This window comes from Galeopterus variegatus, unplaced genomic scaffold, assembly GCF_000696425.1.
Source record: "Galeopterus variegatus unplaced genomic scaffold, G_variegatus-3.0.2 Scaffold254, whole genome shotgun sequence".
Lineage (NCBI taxonomy): Eukaryota > Metazoa > Chordata > Mammalia > Dermoptera > Cynocephalidae > Galeopterus > Galeopterus variegatus.
Genome location: NW_007726365.1, coordinates 29612 through 50822, shown reverse-complemented (window position 1 = coordinate 50822; position 21211 = coordinate 29612). Strand labels below are relative to the sequence as shown.

Here is a 21211-nt window from a genome sequence, read left to right as displayed (position 1 = left end):
TGTTATTTAATTTTAATTTTAGCTAGTGGCTACTATTTTGGACAGCACAATTCTAGACTGTCAGAGCTGTGGGAGAAGCATCCACTCCTTAGTGGTAATGGTCTTTAAATGAAGACAGTTTCTAAATTAAAGTATAAATGTGGACCCTTAAATATTTTAAATGTTGTATTGGGAAACCTGTGAGAACTAGGACAAAAGGAGATTCCTTTCAACATGCTAATAATGATGATTGTGCTTTGTAGAAAGAGGTGGATAAAAGTCAAACAGACTGGTCTCAGGCTGCAGGAAGCTTAACCAGGAATGGTGATGATCCTGGGGTGGAGGAGCATGAACTTTATGGAGAGGTAGCAGAAGGAGAACAGAATGAAGTGAATTCCAGACAAGCCGAGATAGACTGCAGAAGCCAGGAAAGAGATGTGTGCTGGAGTAAGGATGGATTACAGTGAGAAAGAAGGATTCCCCAGGGAAGAGTACAGGGTAACAATGGCTCAGGGGACAGACATCTGAACTAAAAGTCATTAGGGCTCAAACCAAAAAAACGCTTTGTTTCCGAATAAAGGAGGATGACCTGTCCTGGAAAAAGGGTCACTGGACCACAGGGGAGGATTATTAATTCTTTAAACACAGGTCACATTAAGGAGAATCTACTTATTAACTACTTAATAGCCTAAAGTTTCATTTTAGTACTGGACAGCTAAGTTACCTACTTGAACTGACTCTGTATGTTGGATTATCGTGAGTATAGGGTGTGAATGGGTCGAATGTGTCCCCCCAAAGTTAATGTGTTAAGAGGGTGGAAGTTCTGATTATGGCATTAGAAGGGTCGGGCCTATAAGAGGTGATCAGATCATGGGGACTATGCTCTCATGAATGGATTAACCCATTCATGGAGTAATGAGATATCATGAGTTCGGACTGACGGCTTTGTAAGGAGAAGATGAGAGAGCTCTTGCAATTCTTTTGCCATATGACACCCTGTGTCACTGTATAGTCACCACCAATGTGCCAGAATGGGAACAAATCCCCATTTCATCACAAGATACCATGCAAAGTCTCACATTATAAATAATGACAGCAAGCTTCAATTAACTATTAGCAGCCTTTGACTAAACAGAATTATATTTTGGAACTGTACTTGACTTTTAGGGGCAAGAATAAACAAAAAAAAAATGGATACCAAAGTTTTATTAGGAGTAGAAAAACTCAGAAATATGGCAAAATGGGAAGAGAAAATTTCATCTATGCTTTCTACATCTAGTTATTTACAATAAGAATCAGTGATTCAACCAGTGCTGTCCAATAGAACTTTTTGTGATAATAGAAATGTTCTATTCTGTCCTGTACAGTACAAAAGCTACCAGCCACACATGGCTACTGGGCTCTTGAAATGTAGCTAGTGCAACTTAGACACTAAAAATCTAGTTGTATTTAATTTTACATAATTTAAATTTAAATAGCACAGGTAGATAATCGATTGTTATTTTAAAACAAAGATTTTACTGAGTTTACTGTGCTAACAACATAAAACAGTAAAAGCTACTAAGTCATTTCAAAAGGACCTCATAGAAAATATTTGAAAAAAGTTTCTGGGTAAGTCACAGACCATCTCATTTAATGCACATCTTGAATAGTCAAGATCTTTAAAATTCTTGAATCCTTTTTCATAAGTATTACTCCATTCATTCATGTATCATGTAACAGTAGGGAATATTGTTAAAAATATACAATAGTCTTAATTGTAATACACCTTGTTAAAAGTATGTATATATGTAAGCGTGTACATATGCACAAACTCTGTTATCCAGCATTTTTATTGGTTGCTACCATCTCTTAACACTAGCAATTTTTAACATTTTTAAACTGTGATATTTCAAATGTCTTAAGCAAATCTTGCAAGAAATTGTTAATTTGTTACTGATTCATTGGGAAATTAAGAGAGTTAGTTTGCCTAGGGAAGAAACTGAGTGAAAAAACATGGTACAATAACAGAGAAAATAATGGCTAGATTTAGTCAGAAAAGATCAGTTCCATCCCATACCACTCAGAAAAACAAGCAAGAATTTAATCAAGTTTAATTTTTAAGTAGTACAAATAACTGTAAAATGATGCACTAACTGTATTTGGTTCAGTAAAATAGGTTGTATTTAGGTTTGAGTATCTATATAAGCAGTGTGCTATTTGCACTCCTTAGGCTATAAACCCCTCATATTCGGTATTAAAACTGCTTCAACTAAATGACAAAATTTCTAGGAAAACTCACAGAATGTCCAAGCAAAAAGGAATTTTCCTATTGATTACTATTCTTCAAAGTGGTAGAGAAGTGGCTTACACTTTCCCAGAAGTAAAGGAAGAGTAGTTGTTAAATGGGGCATCATATTTAGAGACATAAAATATTCATGGTGTACTGTACTGAGACCACACTTCAATGTTTCTGTTGTACTGCTGCAACAGTATGCCATGACATATTGTAATGTTTGTGCCAAAATGCTGTGATATCAGATTGCCCTGTTTCAAAACTATTCTGAGATGCTGGTTGCCTTCAATCAGATGGTAAAGTAGCTCTTACAAAACTGTTAACAGAATTACTGTTTGGATTAGCAAGAAAAGTAAAATCTAAAGATAATATTTTAAACATATACCAACTTATTTTACCTTTATATGTAAAATATACTTTGGGATGGCATGCGTTGATATAAACTTGTGATTTTTCCCTTATTATACCTTTCAAGTACCATATAATTCATCAGAGATATTCATTAAATCTTTGAACAATGTGTATAAATTCCTGTTTATATACTTGAAGAACACTTTAGATCTCAGTACAGTTCTATGTCTAAGCATCTTAAAGAACAGTTTTGTAACTCTGAGCTAAACTAAATTGAGATAAATTTAGTGTTTCTGTGACTATGTAAAAAAATTGGGGCTGATGTGATTTTACAATAGCAGAAAATGACAAAGGGGAGTAAAGGCAATGAGAGATGATCTACCACACTGTTTGTAACTCCTATTTGATACCAGGATTTTAATGTTAATCAATTAATTATAGTCCAGGGCCATGGGGAAAATATTTTGCTAAATTAATTCAGAAAATAAAAACAACTGCTTTCTTTACTTGAGAAACGTGAAAAGCTCTTTTTTGAACTAAGCCTTTTTGTACTCTGTACTTTCAAAACCAAACATTTTACAGAGTTTGAGCACTAGGGGGCATCTTTGTTACTTGAAATAAAGAGTCTTGTTAGTGATTAAAAAAAAGCTAAATAGTGAAACACTTTTACACTTTTTGATTTACATTTTGCTCTCAAGCATGTTGCCACTGCAAGGTTTATGACTTCGGATTGGGCATTTTTGTTTCTGTATTAATTAAATGAAGTAGAGTGATTAAAAAAAAGCTAAATAGTGAAACACTTTTACACTTTTTGATTTACATTTTGCTCTCAAGCATGTTGGCACTGCAAGGTTTATGACTTCGGATTGGGCATTTTTGTTTCTGTATTAATTAAATGAAGTAGCATGTGTGAAGTGACTGGGATAGTATCTGGTACATAATAAGCACTCAACAGATGTTCACTCCCTTACCAGGCCTCCTCCTGTGGTTTAACTTCAAGATAAAAATGAACAAATCCTCATAAGGCAGGCTGCTCAAAAATATGCACTTTTCAGAGTTATGTGCATTAAAAAATAATTTTTTTTTTTTTTTTACTTTTTAATGAATTTCACATTTTCACTTACTGGAAAATATTTCTTTTAAACAAATCCTCATAAGGCAGGCTGCTCAAAAATATGCACTTTTCAGAGTTATGTGCATTAAAAAATAATTTTTTTTTTTTTTACTTTTTAATGAATTTCACATTTTCACTTACTGGAAAATATTTCTTTTTGAATTCATTAAATAGTTCTGCTTTTCCTTGATTACAGTAAAGCTAACTTACTGGAGATATCGAGCTTATTTACTTCTTTAAAGCTTTAACATTTGTCAGCACTCAATCTCTTTGTCTTTCTCTCTCCTCTCATTGCTTGATCTTAAAAAAAGGTCTAAACAAAAGTGTGTGGAAATATGATAGAGAAAGCCATAGATAACAGTGACATCATTCATAACAAGTTAGCTCTCCTCACTAGACAGCCCCCCCAAAAAAAAAAAAAAAAAAAAATGGAGTGGCCAGTGGGGACCTGCTTCTAAGGTTGTACTACTCTCCAGGATGGTGGTGCAGCTTCTCAGTTCACCATCCAATTATTTTCCCTTTTATGACTTTTCTGGTGGGGACAGGAGAGAGGAAGAGAGGGGAAAGCAGGGAGCTTTTGTTTTCTGCTAACTACCAGCAGGATGGCATTGAACCTTCTTCTTGGGTTCAAGGGCAGTCAGGCTGGGTCAGGAGTCTGGTGGGAGAAACCCCACTCCAGCTGCTCTCTTTAGAATTCTAAACACACATATTCACAAAAGGGTCTGCTGTTTTGCATGTGCTCAGTCCAGTTGGAATTAAAGGGTGAGAATGCTGCTTATCCTGTGCAGAGAAGTTCTTCAAGTCCTGTTATATCTGATTCTTTGCTCCCCATAAAGAGCTTTCTGATGCCAATTCTGAATTGGTACCTTTCTGACTGTTAAGCAAGGCAGCAGTCGCCAATGACAAATCTGGGAAGGTGAGGGGAAGAGTTCCTCTTGTTCCTGCTCATAAAATTAAAGTCATACGGAACCTTTTTGAAAAAGTTTTTCCCAGCTCCAAATTAATCATTTCTTTTTACTTTAAAACACCTGGATTATATCTATTACAGTACTTATTAATCTGACATATGTTTTAGCTAGCTAGGGAAGCATCTGTTTTTCCTATTGGATTGCATTTTTTGAGTGTAGGTATGTGTTATATTTACCTCAGAATAGCTTGTCTTTAATCTAGTGCTTTGAATATAGTAGGCTCAATAAATGTTGAACTGAATTGAATTATCATATACCTCACGGAATCATACCATTTTATTGCTGGAAGAACTAGCAGAAAAGAAAATAAATGCCTCTAATTTAATAAAGTGCACATAGGAAAATTAACTAATTTGTCCATAGTGAAGCAAACCAGTGAAAGAACAAGGATCTAAAAAATAATTCCCATAATTCTAAGCATTATGACTTAAACTATGTAGTTCCTCATATTTTTCCTATTTCCTCATAACTGACAAGGTAAGCTTTTGACTTTCTATATGAATTTTTTATATACCTTTTTGGTCCTTACTAATCTGATATATCCTGCGAATAAAACAAACTAAAGATTAGCATAATTTTATTTCTACTTTTAACCAAAATAAAATCTAAAAACAGGGGAAGTCTTGTCCCATGCAGAGACCCTAGGTCAGCAGTAAAATGAGTTCAAAGCTTCAAATGAAGAGTTTCAAAATTATTTCTTGCTCAATTGAGGATTACTGAGGTAAACTCATAAGCATCTTTCTCAGAATACAGAATTAATCTTAAATTTAGAAGTCTTTTTGAAATTAAATATGAAATTCTTTTCATCCCTTTTGCAATGTCATCCATTTAATCAATGAAATAAAAATATAATGGGGATGGAGAGAAAAATATAATGGGGATGGAGAGAAAAGGAAAGCACCTGAAGAAATTCTGCAGCTCACATTAAGATACTTCGTTTTTCTAGAAGGAAAGCACCTGAAGAAATTCTGCAGCTCACATTAAGATACTTCACATATATATATATATTCTTTTTTAAAGATGACTGGTAAGGGGATCTCAACCCTTGGCCTGGTGTTGTCAGCACCACGCTCAGCCAGTGAGCAAACCGGCCATCCCTATATAGGATACGAACCCGTAATAACTTCGTATAGCATACATTATACGAAGTTATACGAATAACTTGCATCAGACGCAATTTAATGAAAGCTCTCAAATAAGCAATTTTATTCCTATCCATGATTGCAGACATTTACAAAACCATAACATCTGAGTTCACCTTAAAAAATAACTTATATAAAGCAGTGATATACACAGCACAAAGACGGGCCGGCCTCACATTTATATTTTTGAGTTTGAAAAAAAATAATATGAGAAGATCTGATCATATCATATCTGATAAACTATCAAAGGAATCTTGTCAGTCTGCAGCTTTCTGATCTCAGAAACTTTGGTTCCAGTTAGAGATCCCACACGATTCATGAGGGAGCTAACTGACAACTATAGGTCTCCACCATCATATCTCAGGTGTGCTGGCTGAATTCTAGCTCAGTTGTACACACTGGGAGAATGACTGGCAGTCTGTTCATTTTGGGAGCTAGCAGAGTCAAAACAGCACTCTACAGAAGTCATTATTGGCAGCCTGTGAGAAATCAATTCAAAATCCAGTTCTGAAGGGCTTAGAATAATATTATTTTATTCAAATTATAGGCAGAGCAAAAGTTACTACAAGTGTGCACTGTTTTAACTTGAAAATTAAAAAAATTTAGAACGCAAAAAAGTTTGAATAGGTTTGGAACAATTTTTGAGGACAGAAGAAGGGACAATAACTTACTAATTAAGAAAGGATATGGAAGAATACTTGCAGGATAAAATCAGAGACCAGAGTCTAAGAGAGTTAAAAGTGATAGCCAGAAGAAATGGTGTGTGGTGTACTGTGTATGCATATATATGCATATGTATAACATTCATATATGACATCATAGCTTAGGTAAGAGGAAAACTTTCCAGATTGAGTGTTCTATGTGGATTTTTTTTTACTTCTTGGTATTGACCTAGGGTTTCATTTTGGGAAGCAGCCACTCTGTGCAAAAGTAGATATGGTATTAGCTACTGCTTCAAATTCTGATGGTATCACCTCTAGTAAAGGTTGAGCTAGGCAAAGTGATTCTGTCTGTAGTTTGGTAATAAATATCAATGATAGCAATACATGTGTGGGGGCACAGATTCTATAAAAGAAACTTGCTTAGATTTTGATATCTTGTATGCTATATTCCAATTTGGTGGTTCTTAGCAGAGAATGTACACAATATCACTAACCAAGCTTTTTCACATTCAAGTATGCCAAACCCCACTTCTAGAAATTCTGATTCACTAAGTCTAGGGAGGGTTCTGGGAAACTGTATTTTAAAAAACTCCATAGGTGTTTCTAATGTGAAATAATAGTTAAAAAATAATTGCATTATGTAATAACTCCTTGAGAAAAAGTATTGTATTGTCTTTTTGGTCTCTCTTGTGCTTAGCATATTGCCTTGGCACTTGTTAAATTCTTAGCAGTTGCTTATACCATAGTCACACTCAAAATATAACCTTGGTATCTAGGTCAGTTTAATAGACCACCAATATGGTCTTTGGTCCAGTGAGGTTTAGTATATGAAGCAAAGACATACTTTTGATTATTTTCGAGCATTAAGGACAGCACTAAGAACAGAACTGGTTTTGCAGAGACCTGAGACATCTTAGTAACATGAAAACCTATAAAAAGTATCAAATAGGCAATCTCTTTCCAGTTTGCTCCTTTACAGGGGATGTTCTCTATGAGAAATGTAGTTATGTGGTTTTTGTAACTATGTACATAAATTAGGGGTAAAAAAGAAAAAGTTTGTTCTTAAAATTTTTTTCAAAGAAATTCCATTTACAGGTTCTTCTAACATTTAAAGAATCAACTCTAGACAAACAGCAATAATAATAGCTTTATGCATTTATCATTATAGAAGAGCTTCAGAAATAAGATCTACATAAAATAATATAGTCAAGGGAATACTTACACTCTCACTCTGAAAAGGATTTAAGAAATTTCCCCCCATTTCACCATCATCCCTTGGAGTGCCCGGTTGATTACTGAGGCTCATATTATTGGGAGAATTCTGTAAACAAGATTTAGAAAACAAGACATTGTTGAGATTTTAATTTCCCTCTTGCATTACACTGTTTCAAAAATGGAATCTACAGCAGCATCTCTAAGGACAAAGCAGACTTATAATTTTAATCTTAGACTTCTACGATGTATTCTACTTCATTCTTTGTACCTTGACAAGTACTAATGCTTTCCCAAATGAAAATCAGAAAACAAACAAAAACTCTAAAATAATCCACCACAACTATTTTCTTAGTCTCAGAATCAATATTTATTCAATTCCCCACCCTCAGCTTATAGCGTTTCTAGAACTCTGGAGGGTTTAAAAAACATTCCCAGCAGGGGTGTGATGAAGAGAGCCTACCCACTGATAAGGCATGATGGAACAATAACTCCCTTGGTAATTTTACTAATCAAACTTTAAAAGGTCACTGTTTTAATAAACATTTCCCTTTAATTCTACATGCAGTTTACAGATAACACTACTACAACTATTGTTTTACATGAACCAAAAGGAAGAAAGGAAGATAATTAACTATAGTTAAGAACAAGAGACACCTTAGGACTTGAGAATTCATTAAATACTTTTAGAGGAAAAGGAGGCTCAAAGTAAACTGCTTTAAAACCTTTTCATACCATCAGTTTAAGAGTAGATGTACTTTGAAAGTTTCCTTTAAGATAAAAAGGCTGCTATTAGCAATCTAATCAAACACTAAGGAGTACACTGCTTCATATTCTATTTAAATTTGCTAGTTTCATTATTACTGTGCAGTTTTAGCCATGTCAGGATATATGATACTCCACATCAATAGAAAATATAGAATGGCACTGGCATATAATACATTTTTATATAGTATTACAATGGTGACTGAGAGAACTCTTTCAAGGCCCAATTTATTGACTTGTAAAAAAATCTTCAAGGTTAAACATTTTTATTTCCTGGCATATAATACATTTTTATATAGTATTACAATGGTGACTGAGAGGACTCTTTCAAGGCCCAATTTATTGACTTGTAAAAAAATCTTCAAGGTTAAACATTTTTATTTGTTATTTCAAAGGAAGAGAGATTTTAGATTTTTTCCCCTAAGCCATTGCTATTTTATATTCTGTTTTGGAATAAATGTTTAGATTTTTTAAAAGAAAATTGCTCAGAGGATTTTGACTTAACTAAAACAAGTTATATCATAAACATTAAAATTTTATGAATGAGTTATTCCCAGAAGAATATGTACTTTTTAAGAATATGGTTAAACTGTGAAGCAGAGACAGGTAGATGAGCTGGTGGAAATACAGTCTGTATCTTGTCTTGCTATGCACCCCATGGGGAGGATGTGAGAACAAGGATCCTCTGAAGTCCATAGGAGCTCTGTATGTCAATGAACCCCAAGGGCTCAAGAATCATACTTTAATAGCATAAAGAAAATTCATTTTTTTGGATAAATTTTTCTCTGAAAATGTTACCCAAGTATATAGGAAAGCAACTGTACTTTGAAATGAATATAGATAATCTGATTTCCTGAAAAAAATTAAGTAAAATTTAACTAAGTGTGCTCCCTAAGAATTTATTCATTATTAAAGTTATTAATTAAATAAGAAACTGTGCTTTAAAAGCAGGAATGATGGGCCGGCCCGGTGGCGCACTGCTACAGTGCGCTGCTTGGGAAGCGCGGCGGCGCTCAATGTTGATTTAGCTCAAAAAGAAAATGATTTATAAAAAATATTGTATTAAGTGAAACAAGTCAGGCACAGAAAGAGAAATACCACATGTTCTCACTTATTGGTGGGAGCTAAAAATAAATAAATAAATTCACACACACACACACACACACACACACACACAGACGGGGGGGGGGGGAAGAAGACTTAACAACTACAATTCCTTGAAGTTGATACGACAAGCGGGGAGAGGGAGGAGGGAGGGGGGTTTCGGTAATGGGCCACAATAATCAACCTCATTGTATATCGACAAAATAAAATTAAGAGAAAAAAAATAAAAACAATAAAAATAAAAAAATAAAAAAAATATTGTAAGATTTACCAAAGTCTATAAATCCTCTTGATAAAGGCAGATTTCTGTCATTTTACACATAATGGAGAAATTGGCAATATCAGAATAAAAAAATAATCTAACATACATAAAAAGAAATTCGAGGATGCACTTGGGAACTGCATACTTTAACACAGTCAAATAAATGTACAAATGAGCCCTCTCCATTCTTGTGTAACATTCACACCCCAGTAGCACATGAGGTACCTTGAAGCGAACAGTGTATCTCTGACTGAGTTGGGGTGCTTTAAATCTCTGCTGTACTTTTGCCACATATCATTTCTTGATTTATAATTATGAAAGTTTCACTAACTTCAAATCTGATTCCTGACTCCAAGTATTGATTTTTAAATATTTAGAATTTGAAAGTAAGATAGTATTGTAAATATTTAAATATTTACAAAACACTTCTAGTGTTATTATTTCTGTTTTCCCTGAAATCTCTTCATAGCATGGTGGCTCAGCATTACTCTTTTTTTGGGTGATGGGGGTGTGAGTATATAAGGACGTTGAGAAGAAGATTAAAAGGACATATTCAACACACAAAACTGAGGTAATATCGGAACTCTGGAACCTATTCCTATCCTGCTCAGTAGACCACATTTGAAAACCTTGATGTGCCAGGACAAAATTTTTTTTTTACCTGAATTTAAATTTAATCTCTGCAAAATGTTGTGAAAATAACAAAAGTTCCTCAATATGGAGTCTTATGGAAACTGTGCTGTCCATGATCACTGAGTGACAAGATGAAGACATAGGCTAATGAGCACACTCAATAATGGCATCTGAGGAACAGCTAAGACAGTGGTACCAAAACCCGTCCAGAACAGGTTATGGGGATGGGTGACAATAAACTGTGTGCATGCTTCATTTAACTATTGCTACATTTGTGTGTCATCTCCAGTAGGATTGATCATCAAGGCAAGAATATGGTGCACAAAAAGGGTGTAGGTTGGTCAACATCGACTGAGCACATAATTAGGAAATTAGCGCAAAAGAATATAAGGAGAGATTACTTTTAGCTACATTAGGCACATTGGTTACATTTCTTATCTCACTTAATGTAAAGTGGATTCCTAATGATTTCTCATTGAAATTCTTGCAAAATTGCCCTCGCTGATGACAGAAATGAGCAGGAGCTCTGTTGTGGTGGAGAAAGCCGCTTTGGTGAAGCTTTCCTGGGTGTTTTTCTGCTAAAGCTTTGGCTTTCTCAAAACACTCTCATAATAAGCAGATGTTATCATTCTTTGCCCTCCGGAAAGTCAACAAGCAAAATGCCTTAAGCATTCTGAAAAACTTTTTCCATGACTTTTGCTCTTAATTGGTCTGCATTTGCTTTAATAAAGGACCATGTCCACCTCTTGGTAGCCATGGCTTTGATTGTGCTTTGTCTTCGGGATCACACTGGTAAAGCCATGTTTCATCTCCTGCTACAGTCCTTTGAATAAATGCTTCCAGATCTTGATGTCGCTTGTTTAAAAATTTCATTGAAAGCTCTACTCTTGTCTGCCCCTAATGTGGGGGCAACAGTTTTGGCACCCATTGAATGGAAAGTTTGCTCAATTTAAATTTTCCAGTCCGAATTGTGAAAGCTGAATGAACTGAGATGTCTATGGTGCTGGCTACTGTTTCTGCTGTTAGTTGTTGGTCCTTAGCAATTAGGGCAAAAACAAGGTTAAATTTTTCCTTGCAAATTGATGTGGATGGTCTGCTGCTGCATGTTTCATCTTCAGTATTGCCTTGTCCCTTCTTAAAATGAGTTATCCCTTTGTAAACTGCTGATTTCTTTGGGGTAGTGTCTCAATAAACTTTTTGTAAACCATCAATGATTTCACCATTCTTCCACCCAAGTTTCACCATAAATTTGATGTTTGTTCTTGCTTCAACTTTAGAATTCAAGTTGCTCTGATTGGAGTTCTTCTCAAACTGATGTCTTATCCTTCTTAGTGCCTCAAACCAGAGGAAAAATGTGGACACATAGTATTGGAAGGCTCACTTTCCTACTTGTGCTAATATAATTTTCCTCTGTTTTATTACTCTATTTTGGGAACTAGAATAATGATTGCAGTTATCAACACTGATTAGCTAAGGTTTGAAAGACCAGCTGATTGTGTAAATACAATGCTCTTATGATGTATAATAGCCACTTTTCATTTTCAAATTTACCTCTTCTCATGTTGCTTTAGAATCTGCTATGATCTGAATGTACCCCAACTCATGTTGGAGCTTAATCCCCAATATAGTGTTTGAAAGGTGGGTCATTTAAGACGTGATTGGACTATAATGGCTATGTGCTGGTTAATCCATTCATGAATTAATGCATTATAATGGGAGTGGCACTAGGGGTTTATGAGAAGAGGAAGCACCATGGTAGCACACTCTTGCTCAGTGCTTGGTATGTGATACTCTGTATCATCAAGGGACTCTGTAGAGAGTTTCCACCAAGAAGAAAGCCCTCACCAGATGTGCCCCCATACCTCAGACTTCCTAGCCTCCAAAACTGCAAGAAATAAACCTCTTTTTTAATACATTACCCAGTTTCAGGTACTCTGTTCTAAATAACAGAAAACTAACCAATACAGAATTGGTATTGAGAAGTGGGGTGTTGCTGATAACCAACACCTGATAATGTGGAAGTGGTTTTGGAACTAGGTAATAGGAAGAGGCTAGAAGAATTTGGAGGAACAGGATAGAAAAAGCCTAGACTCTGGTGAGGGCTTAGGTGACAAGAAGACTAGGAGAATTTTGGAAATTCTTAGAGATTGGTTAAGGGGTGGTGACCAGAATGCTGATAGAAATGTGTATGATAAAGTCCATTCTGAGGAGGTCTCGGATGGAATTGAGAAGGAGCTTATTGGAAATTGGAGCAAAGGTCACCCTTATTATATAGTTGCAAAGAACTTGGCTGGATTGTGTCCATGCCTGAAGGCTTTATGAAAAGCAGAATTTAAGAGTAATGAAGTAGAATACCTGGATGAAGAAATACCTAACCAACAAAGCATTCAGACAGCTGTGTGTCTACTTCTAACAACTTACACTGAATTGCAGCAGCAAAGGCATGATGCAAAGACAGAATTTACAATTAAGGGGGAAGGAGAATGTAAAAATTTGGGAAATTCACAGCCTGCCTACGTAAGGAGGGAAAAGTCATGTTTGGGAGAGATTCGAAGGCTGCTGCTGAGCAACCACAGATTATTATTAGATTGCTAACGAGATTAGTATGAAGAGAAGAGATCACTAAGAGAATGGAAGAAAGATCCTGAAGGCATTTCAGAGATCTTCAAGCCTGCCTCTCCCACCATAGGCCTAGAGGCCTGGAAAGACAGATGGTTTCAAGGAACAGGACTGATGCACTCCATGGGCCACCTCTGGATCCTGTCCAGGTCACACATCCCAGCTGCTTTGGCTGTTCCAGCTGTGGCTACATTGGCTCCAGGAGCTTCTGGACCATTTACTTCAGAAGATACGAGCTGAAAGCCTTGGTGGTGTCCATGTGGTGTTAAGTCTGCAAGCTTGCAGAATGAAAGTGCTGTGAAGGCATAGTGACCTCCATCAAGATTTCAAAGAATGCATGGAAAAGCTAGATAGGCCCAGAAAGAGATCTGTCACAGGTGCAGAGTACCAGAGAGCCTCCATTAGAGCCATGTTGAGTGGAAATGTGTGGTTGGAGTTGCAGTAGAGAACCCCCACAAGACTCATGCCTGGTGAAGCTGTGGGAACGGGACCACCACTAGGACTTGAGAACTGTAGAGCTATGAGAGTGCAATGCCAGCCTGGGAGAGGTGAAGCAGGGGCTGAGCCCAGGAGAGCCATAGGGGTGGGGCTGCCAGAGGACTTGGGGACTTCACCCCCACACGAGTGCAGAGGATGCTGGATATAAAGTCAAGGAAGACTATTCTCTAGGTTTAAGACTTAATGCCTACTCTGTTGGGTTTTGAACTTGCTTAGGACATGTTATCCCTTCCTTTTGGCTTATTTCTCCCTTTTGGAATGAGAATATCTGTCTTATGACTATCCCACTATTATGTTTTGGAAGTTGGTAACTTGTTTTTATCTCACAGGCTCATATATGAGACTGAACTTTGGACTTTTGAACTGGTACTAGAATGAGTTAAGACTTTGGGATTACTGGGATGGAATGAATGTATCTGTATGTGGGAAGGACATGAGCTTTGGGGGACCAGGGCAGAATGCTGTGGCTTGAATGTCCCCCCAAGCTCATGTTGAAGCTTAATCCCCAATATGGTATTTGAAAAATGAGGCCTGTAAGAGGTAATCAGAGCACGATGGCCAAGTGCTCATGGGTGGATTAATCCATTCATGGATTAACGGGTTAATGGATTCATATGTTGTCATAGAAGTGACACTAGGAGCTTTATAAGGAGAGGAAGAAGCTTGTTAGCATGCTATTGCTCATTCCTTGCTATATGATACCTTGCACTGCCACCGGACATTGTAGAGAGTTCCCACCAAGAAGAAAGCCCTTACCATATGTGCCCCTCAAACCTTGGACTTTCCAGTCTCCAAAACTGTAAGAAATAACCTCTTTTCTTATACATTACCCAGTTTCAGTACTATGTTATAAGCAAAAGAAAACTGCCTAATACATCTTTACATTTTCAAAATATCATCTAAACTCTGCCAATTTGTTTTATAAATATGTAACATCATAATGTGATTAAATGGGCTATTACTTGGGTGCCAATTAGTAATGTATAGTATGTTCTCTAAATAAATCTTAATATGTTTAGGAACACTCTTAAAAGACTCATTTTACCCTTTCCAACAGATTGCATACATTAATATTTTGATTTCCATGGAGAGAACAGGGGTAAGGGAGGGATTGTAAAGGGCCATGAAAAATGATTACATTGTATAATGTTGAATATACTAATTATTCATATTTGAGCATCACATGTTACACACAGGCATTGATATTCAACTCTGTAGTCCAGAGATATGTACACTCAACTATGTTACAACAAAAAAATTTTTTTAAAAATATTTTTAAATTTCCAATTAACTGTACTTGAACTTCTACTTGCAAACTCTTGTTCAAGAGCAAAATTCGTAAGATTACTCTAATAATTTTAATGAGAGTTCCATGTGGAATAAAATATAGATTAAAAACAACATAGAGAATATACAGTACTCACCTTGGAAATACTGTCCATATCTCCTGAGCCTTAAGCAAAATAAGAAAAGAAAGCCTTTATTAGGTTAAGATTTCACTTATAAATTAAATACTCCTTTAATTTAAATAAATGCAGTACACTACATGTATTTTCCAGAGTACATCTCTTGAGTTTTGGAATCTTAAAAGATTCCTTTTCTTTTATATACTGTATGGTGAATTGGTATCATCTGAGGGTAAATGCAAGGAATTCTACATTTAGTTTCCAATCATCTATTTTTTTTTTAATGGCAGAATGAAGAAAACCACTGTTGTCATAGATTCCTGAAAGTGAAATATTAGAGAGATCATTTATATATCCTATGCAATTAAAATTTTTAAAATGTATACACAATATATAAGAGATATAAACCTCTATATATTTTCTGAAATGCTGCTGTAAATCTGATAAAATATACAATGGACATTCCTACAATATTTGACAATACTCGGACCATATTTTACTATAATGCTCAAATGCAAAGTATTCCTAACAATATTAAAAAATTGAAAGCAATCAATATTCATGGTAATATATTAAAAAATCATCTCTTCAAAATACAATATTATATTTTTATTTTTATTCTTGGGAGAAATGAACAATCAATATTAATTTCTTATGTAAGAAATGGAATTGTCGCCTGCACCGCACTCAAATGATTGACAAAATAAAAATTAAAAAAAAAAAAAAGAAATGGAATTGTACACTAGGTAACAGCAATAATCAGATCTTTGCCATAATATTAACTTTATTTTAAACTATTTTATTTCTAACAATTAATTTTCCTAGCATAAAAATAGTTATAAGATTTTAATAGCACAGCACTCAGTCAACATCACAAATAAAGTAAGGGATTATTAACATGATAAATTTGTAAATAAACAGACAACAAATTGTTAAATACTGAATGCATATATGCAATTATGTATACATATAAATAAGTACAATAATATTCAGCATAGAAATAAGCCAGATGTCAAGCATATGTGAAACTTCTATTCTAGTGAATAATATGATTGAGAGCCTTTTAAACCAAATGTCATCTTTTGTGAATAATTCTAGAAAAGAAAAGACTGGAAAGTGAATTATTTTGCAATAAGTTGGAAAATTAAATTCTAGAATGGTGCTGTCCAACAGAACTTTAAGTGATAATGGAAATGTTTCTCTGTGATGTCCATTAAGGTAGACATTAGCTACATGTGGCTTTTGCACACCTGATGCATGGCAGTGCAAGTGAAGAACTGAATTTTAAATTTTATTTAATTTAAAATTAAATAGTCACACATGGCTACTGGCTACTGTAATTAAACATTGCAAATCAAGACTCTGAAATCTGGGCAAAATAAGTATGTATTCTTAAAAGCAAAAAAATCTATCAATGTGTTGCAAATAATTTGCTAAGTTTTCTTCGTTACTGAAGTCACGCAGATTTTCAAAGTATCAGAGGGAGGCATTTCCTGACTTTGGGAGGGGAGGTGAAATCTATATATATAGCCTAAATTACTCACGGGGCACAGTTTCTTCAACTTAAGTAAAAGATGGACCCTGTCCAAATGAAAATATTAGCCCAACACTCCAGCCCCCATTGTCCACTTTTAGAATAGTTCACGGTCATGTTACTCAAATGTATACAAACATAAAATTTTTTTTTGGCTTTGCATTTAGCCTGCCTATAAATATAATGTGCTATGTGTCCTAGTCAATTTTGTACCACTTGTCTCTATTTCTCAGTATTGCAAAAATTTTTATTCACCTTGAAGATATTTGGCTTTATTTGGTAAGAAAGCATCATTTATGAAGTATGTTTTCAACCATTAGTTACATACTTGAAATAAGCGTTATCAGGAAGATAATGTAGGCAGTGTTCTCTCATCCAAAACATGATTACCAATTTTATTTTATTTTATTTTATTTTATTTTATTTTATTTATTTATTTTTTTTTTTTTTGTCTTTTGTCTTTTTGTTCCGTGTCCGGCAACGGATCGCAACCAAAAATTTTTATTCACCTTGAAGATATTTGGCTTTATTTGGTAAGAAAGCATCATTTATGAAGTATGTTTTCAACCATTAGTTACATACTTGAAATAAGCGTTATCAGGAAGATAATGTAGGCAGTGTTCTCTCATCCAAAACATGATTACCAATTTTATTTTTAAAAAGACAGATGTTAAAATACAAAAACAAAATCAAGAAATTCTTTCAGAGAACTGAAGTTCCTGAGACTGTATTGACCTCTGGAGAGAAAGAAACCAGCTGGGAGAATACAGCAGTCTTCCAGGTGAGGCATGCATGATACATGCCCAAAGCAGCAATGTCTACTTTTATCATAAAACACTCAGACTTTGATAGGGTAATGTCAATACCTGTGAATATGAGCTAGGTTAGAACAATTCTCACTCTTCTAATTTTCAAATGATCTCCAGTTATCACAACCAATACACTGTAGATTAAACTATCAGTCTCAGATAAAATTTGAAGCATTTCAAAATGAGTAGCTAGATAGGAAGAACTTTGCAAACCACAATATCCACTATGTAGAATTAAGGTTTTGTCTTGAATTTATTCTAAACATCAAATTTTAAATCCTTACCTAAAGAGCCATTCATGTGATGTGACTCCATTCCTCCTAATCCACCCATGGGACCATCTGACCCAGGGCCCATTGGAAACTATTTAAAGAATGAAGAAAATGACTATGATCACATTAAAAACAACTGTCTATCTCAATGTTACAATATCTATCTTTAACATTACAAAGACACCGCCACAACTTATTTTTTCATTTTCAAGTTATGGAGATTTTTTACTCTATTTTTTTTTCAGCCTTGTGGATTCTCTAATTGACTGTCCCACTTATCTCATCTTCTCAATGTTCTCAATGTTCTGGATGTCTGGATGTTCAGGCTAATCCTCATTTATGTTCAAATTTTTCTTCTTCAGATATTCTCAAATAGAAAGCAAACACATTCTAGTGCAAATGAGGTGATAAGCATTCTCTCCTATCATACTGACAATTTTGTATTGTAAACCAAAGGTAGTACTTAAGAAACTGCTAAAGGTATTGGCTTATTAATAAGAATAATTCAACATCATTATGCCAATATTAATATTTTTCTTAGCAGACAATCAATCTATCTGTGCTCAAATGGACATAATAAATAATTTTATCTTATAGGTTAAATACTTTTAGCTCCTTGGGGATAGCTGAATTCTTGATAGCTAATTCTTGGCAGTCTCAACTATGTCAGTTCAATACAATTAGAGATTCTACAGCAGTTCTATTTAACATTTTTTAAAGCAGTGGAATTCTTTTTCTTTTCTTTTACTTTCAAGTAAAATCTTACATTGGAAGCCTGGCACAAAACAGATGTGAACAGATGTGCTAAGATAGAGCTGGTGATAGAGAGCCCAAGGCCTGTCCATTCAGTCTTCCCTTCATCTCCCTAAAATGCTTCTGAGGAAACCTGGAGCGCAGTTTGAAGACAAGTCATCTATAATTGCCTCATGTTTACTGTTAAGACAGCCTACTGAACATACTTTTGTTTAAAATTTCCCATGTCAAAATCATTTCTTCCATGTTGTATAGTGCAGAATATTGAATGTGATGTGTGTGTATGTGTAGATTGGGTTGTGGTGGTTACTAATCATGAAGGCTTTGGGCGAAAAAACTGCCTTCAGCAGACAACCTTGTATACCACCACCTCTGTGTGGAAATAAGATGGCCTTCCATCACTGTGAGCATACATACTTCATGCTTATAAATTTTCCCAGGAGAATGCCAATTTTGTTGTATAAAATTGAGAATCTGAAAGCACAAGGATTGACTTTCAGCAAACGACTTGGAATATACACGCCTCATTGATAAGTCAAAGAGATTGACTTTGAACTTACTGTTGTTATTCAGCTTTATTCAAAAGCATAGTTTAGATCTGGGCTGAGAAACTGGTGCTGGTAAGCTCAATAATCGTGAGCTTATTTGGTCTGGCCCTTTTATCTGGCCCCCACAGTGTTTTAAAAGACACTAAGACTGTATGTATGTATGTTTGGTCAGTTTAGCACATAACATATATATCATCTGATTTTTCTTTAATCTCAGCTACCCTATATATTCATACATACGTACATGTGTATTAACCATAATCTTTTATAAATATTTTTGTTAACCTGTAGACCTTATAAATAAATAAAATATTTTCCTGTGAGCTTTTGTGGAAAAGTCATGACAATACTCTATTAAGAAAACCCCAATTCTTCCTGTGTAACTGTATCAATTCCATATTTAAACTCTAGAAGATTTCATAACCTAAAGAAAAACAAGCATATACAACTTCCTAATTTATTTCCAAGTTTTTTACGATTAAAAAAAAACACAATGAAGAAAACTTAGTGATCCTAAAAACAAGGTTAACATAAATGATTATATATATATAACCTGTTATTTTCAGAGTCAGTATTAATCATTAAGTATTTGAGAAAAAATAAGGTGAGACATCAACATTTTATAATTGATTAGGTTTGGTTTTACATTTAATTTATATTGATATAAAATCTGTTATACATGTTACGCATTGTTTTCTCAAACCAGAACATAGAAAGTATTAGATTTTTCTGATACCCAATAAGCTCCCGGACAATAAAATATAAAGTTTAAATAATATCCAGGAAATAGAATGCACTTAGAGTTTGAAAGTCTTCAAATACATTCCAAAAATTTAAAAAATTCATATTTACATTAGGTCTGTTAGGTCCAGGAGGTACTGCATTCATTAAAGTATACATGTTATCTCCAGAGTTGGTTGAATCTGAAACAAAATATTACTTAATTAATATTTTTCTTTATAATGTACACCCAAACCACCACAAAGCTATAATCAAAGATGATACGGATAAATACATATTAATAGCTGCTAATGTTCACAAACAAATACCTGGCAGTAACTTTCTGACCCCAAAATTATCGTTCTGAGATCATAAATTGGGTATATAATAGCAATAATCACTTTAATAATTCAGGTCAAAAGACCACCACAAAGCTATAATCAAAGATGATATGGATAAATACATATTAATAGCTGCTAATGTTCACAAACAAATACCTGGCAGTAACTTTCTGACCCCAAAATTATCATTCTGAGATCATAAATTGGGTATATAATAGCAATAATCACTTTAATAATTCAGGTCAAAAGAGCATTACTTTAAAAATCTAAAAAATTACAATAAGGTTTTTCTTTTTTAAAAGACATGGATACTTTTTGACTTTTTTAAGCAATTATATGTATACATGTAACAAAAATCTCTTAAAATTCAGATTCAGTAGCTTTTCAGTTTTCATAATTTCCTTAGGTTTTCTATACACAAATTTAAAAAATAGCTTTCTAGCTAATAATTAGTAAAAGCTGGAGAAATATCCTGGCTTAATTCCAAAAAAAAAAAGCAATTAGAACAAGACCATACAATTGGAATGAAAAATGTTCTTGCTTAAAGAAAAAACCAGCTTCCTCCAGCACAACTTTTGATAAAAATTTTTTCACACATTTTATTCTTGATTTGTTATAATAAAAATAACTGTAGTGCATATCCATATAAATATATGTAACATTTCATAGTACTATTAAAATTTATATTTCATGTCTATTAACTAATTTTAATTAAGTCTCTGAAAATATGTGCTTTTATAATATAGAACCCACAATGAAAAACTAAATATTTTACACTGAGAAAGTATCAATTATAAAATATGGTTTTCTATTTTTCACAATTATACAGTTTCTTAAGTGTAATGTAATAAGCCTCTCTTTTGAAAAAAGATGTGTTTTACATGTTTGTACTGATTCAAGACAGAGGTAAAATCACTTGTTTTCTCATGGCAGTCACCACAGAGAGGGAAATGGGCAATTACTTTTCCTCTGACTATGTGATTACTTATTAGACATTAATAAGTTGATTATTATTTTACTGTGCATCACATAGAGTAGGTGTGACGTCATTTATTGGTTGTTTGCCAGTGATCCATAAATCTAAATATTATTTTTTACTTCTAAATGAAAACATCACAATGTTGAAAAAGCTGAAATCCCCACCTCAGGTTGACACCCTATTTGTTTATGCTAAGGTCCCAACCTATGTTTGTGGCCTTAACTCTCTTTACATCCTTACGTATGGTATAGTCCTGCCAACCCAG

General features: G+C 34.3%; 1 protein-coding gene across 2 annotated transcripts in view; it reads right to left on the bottom strand.

The window, feature by feature from the left end:
* SSBP2 (single-stranded DNA binding protein 2) overlaps positions 1-21211 on the bottom strand; it is a 57378-nt gene that overhangs the window by 7030 nt on the left and 29137 nt on the right. For both annotated transcript variants that reach the window (XM_008566605.1, XM_008566606.1), the window contains exons 7-10: positions 19759-19829; positions 17618-17696; positions 15009-15037; positions 7714-7812 (exon numbers count right to left, since the gene is read on the bottom strand). In XM_008566605.1, coding sequence (XP_008564827.1) covers positions 7714-7812; positions 15009-15037; positions 17618-17696; positions 19759-19829 — 278 coding nt within the window. The remainder of the gene's footprint in view (positions 1-7713; positions 7813-15008; positions 15038-17617; positions 17697-19758; positions 19830-21211) is intronic.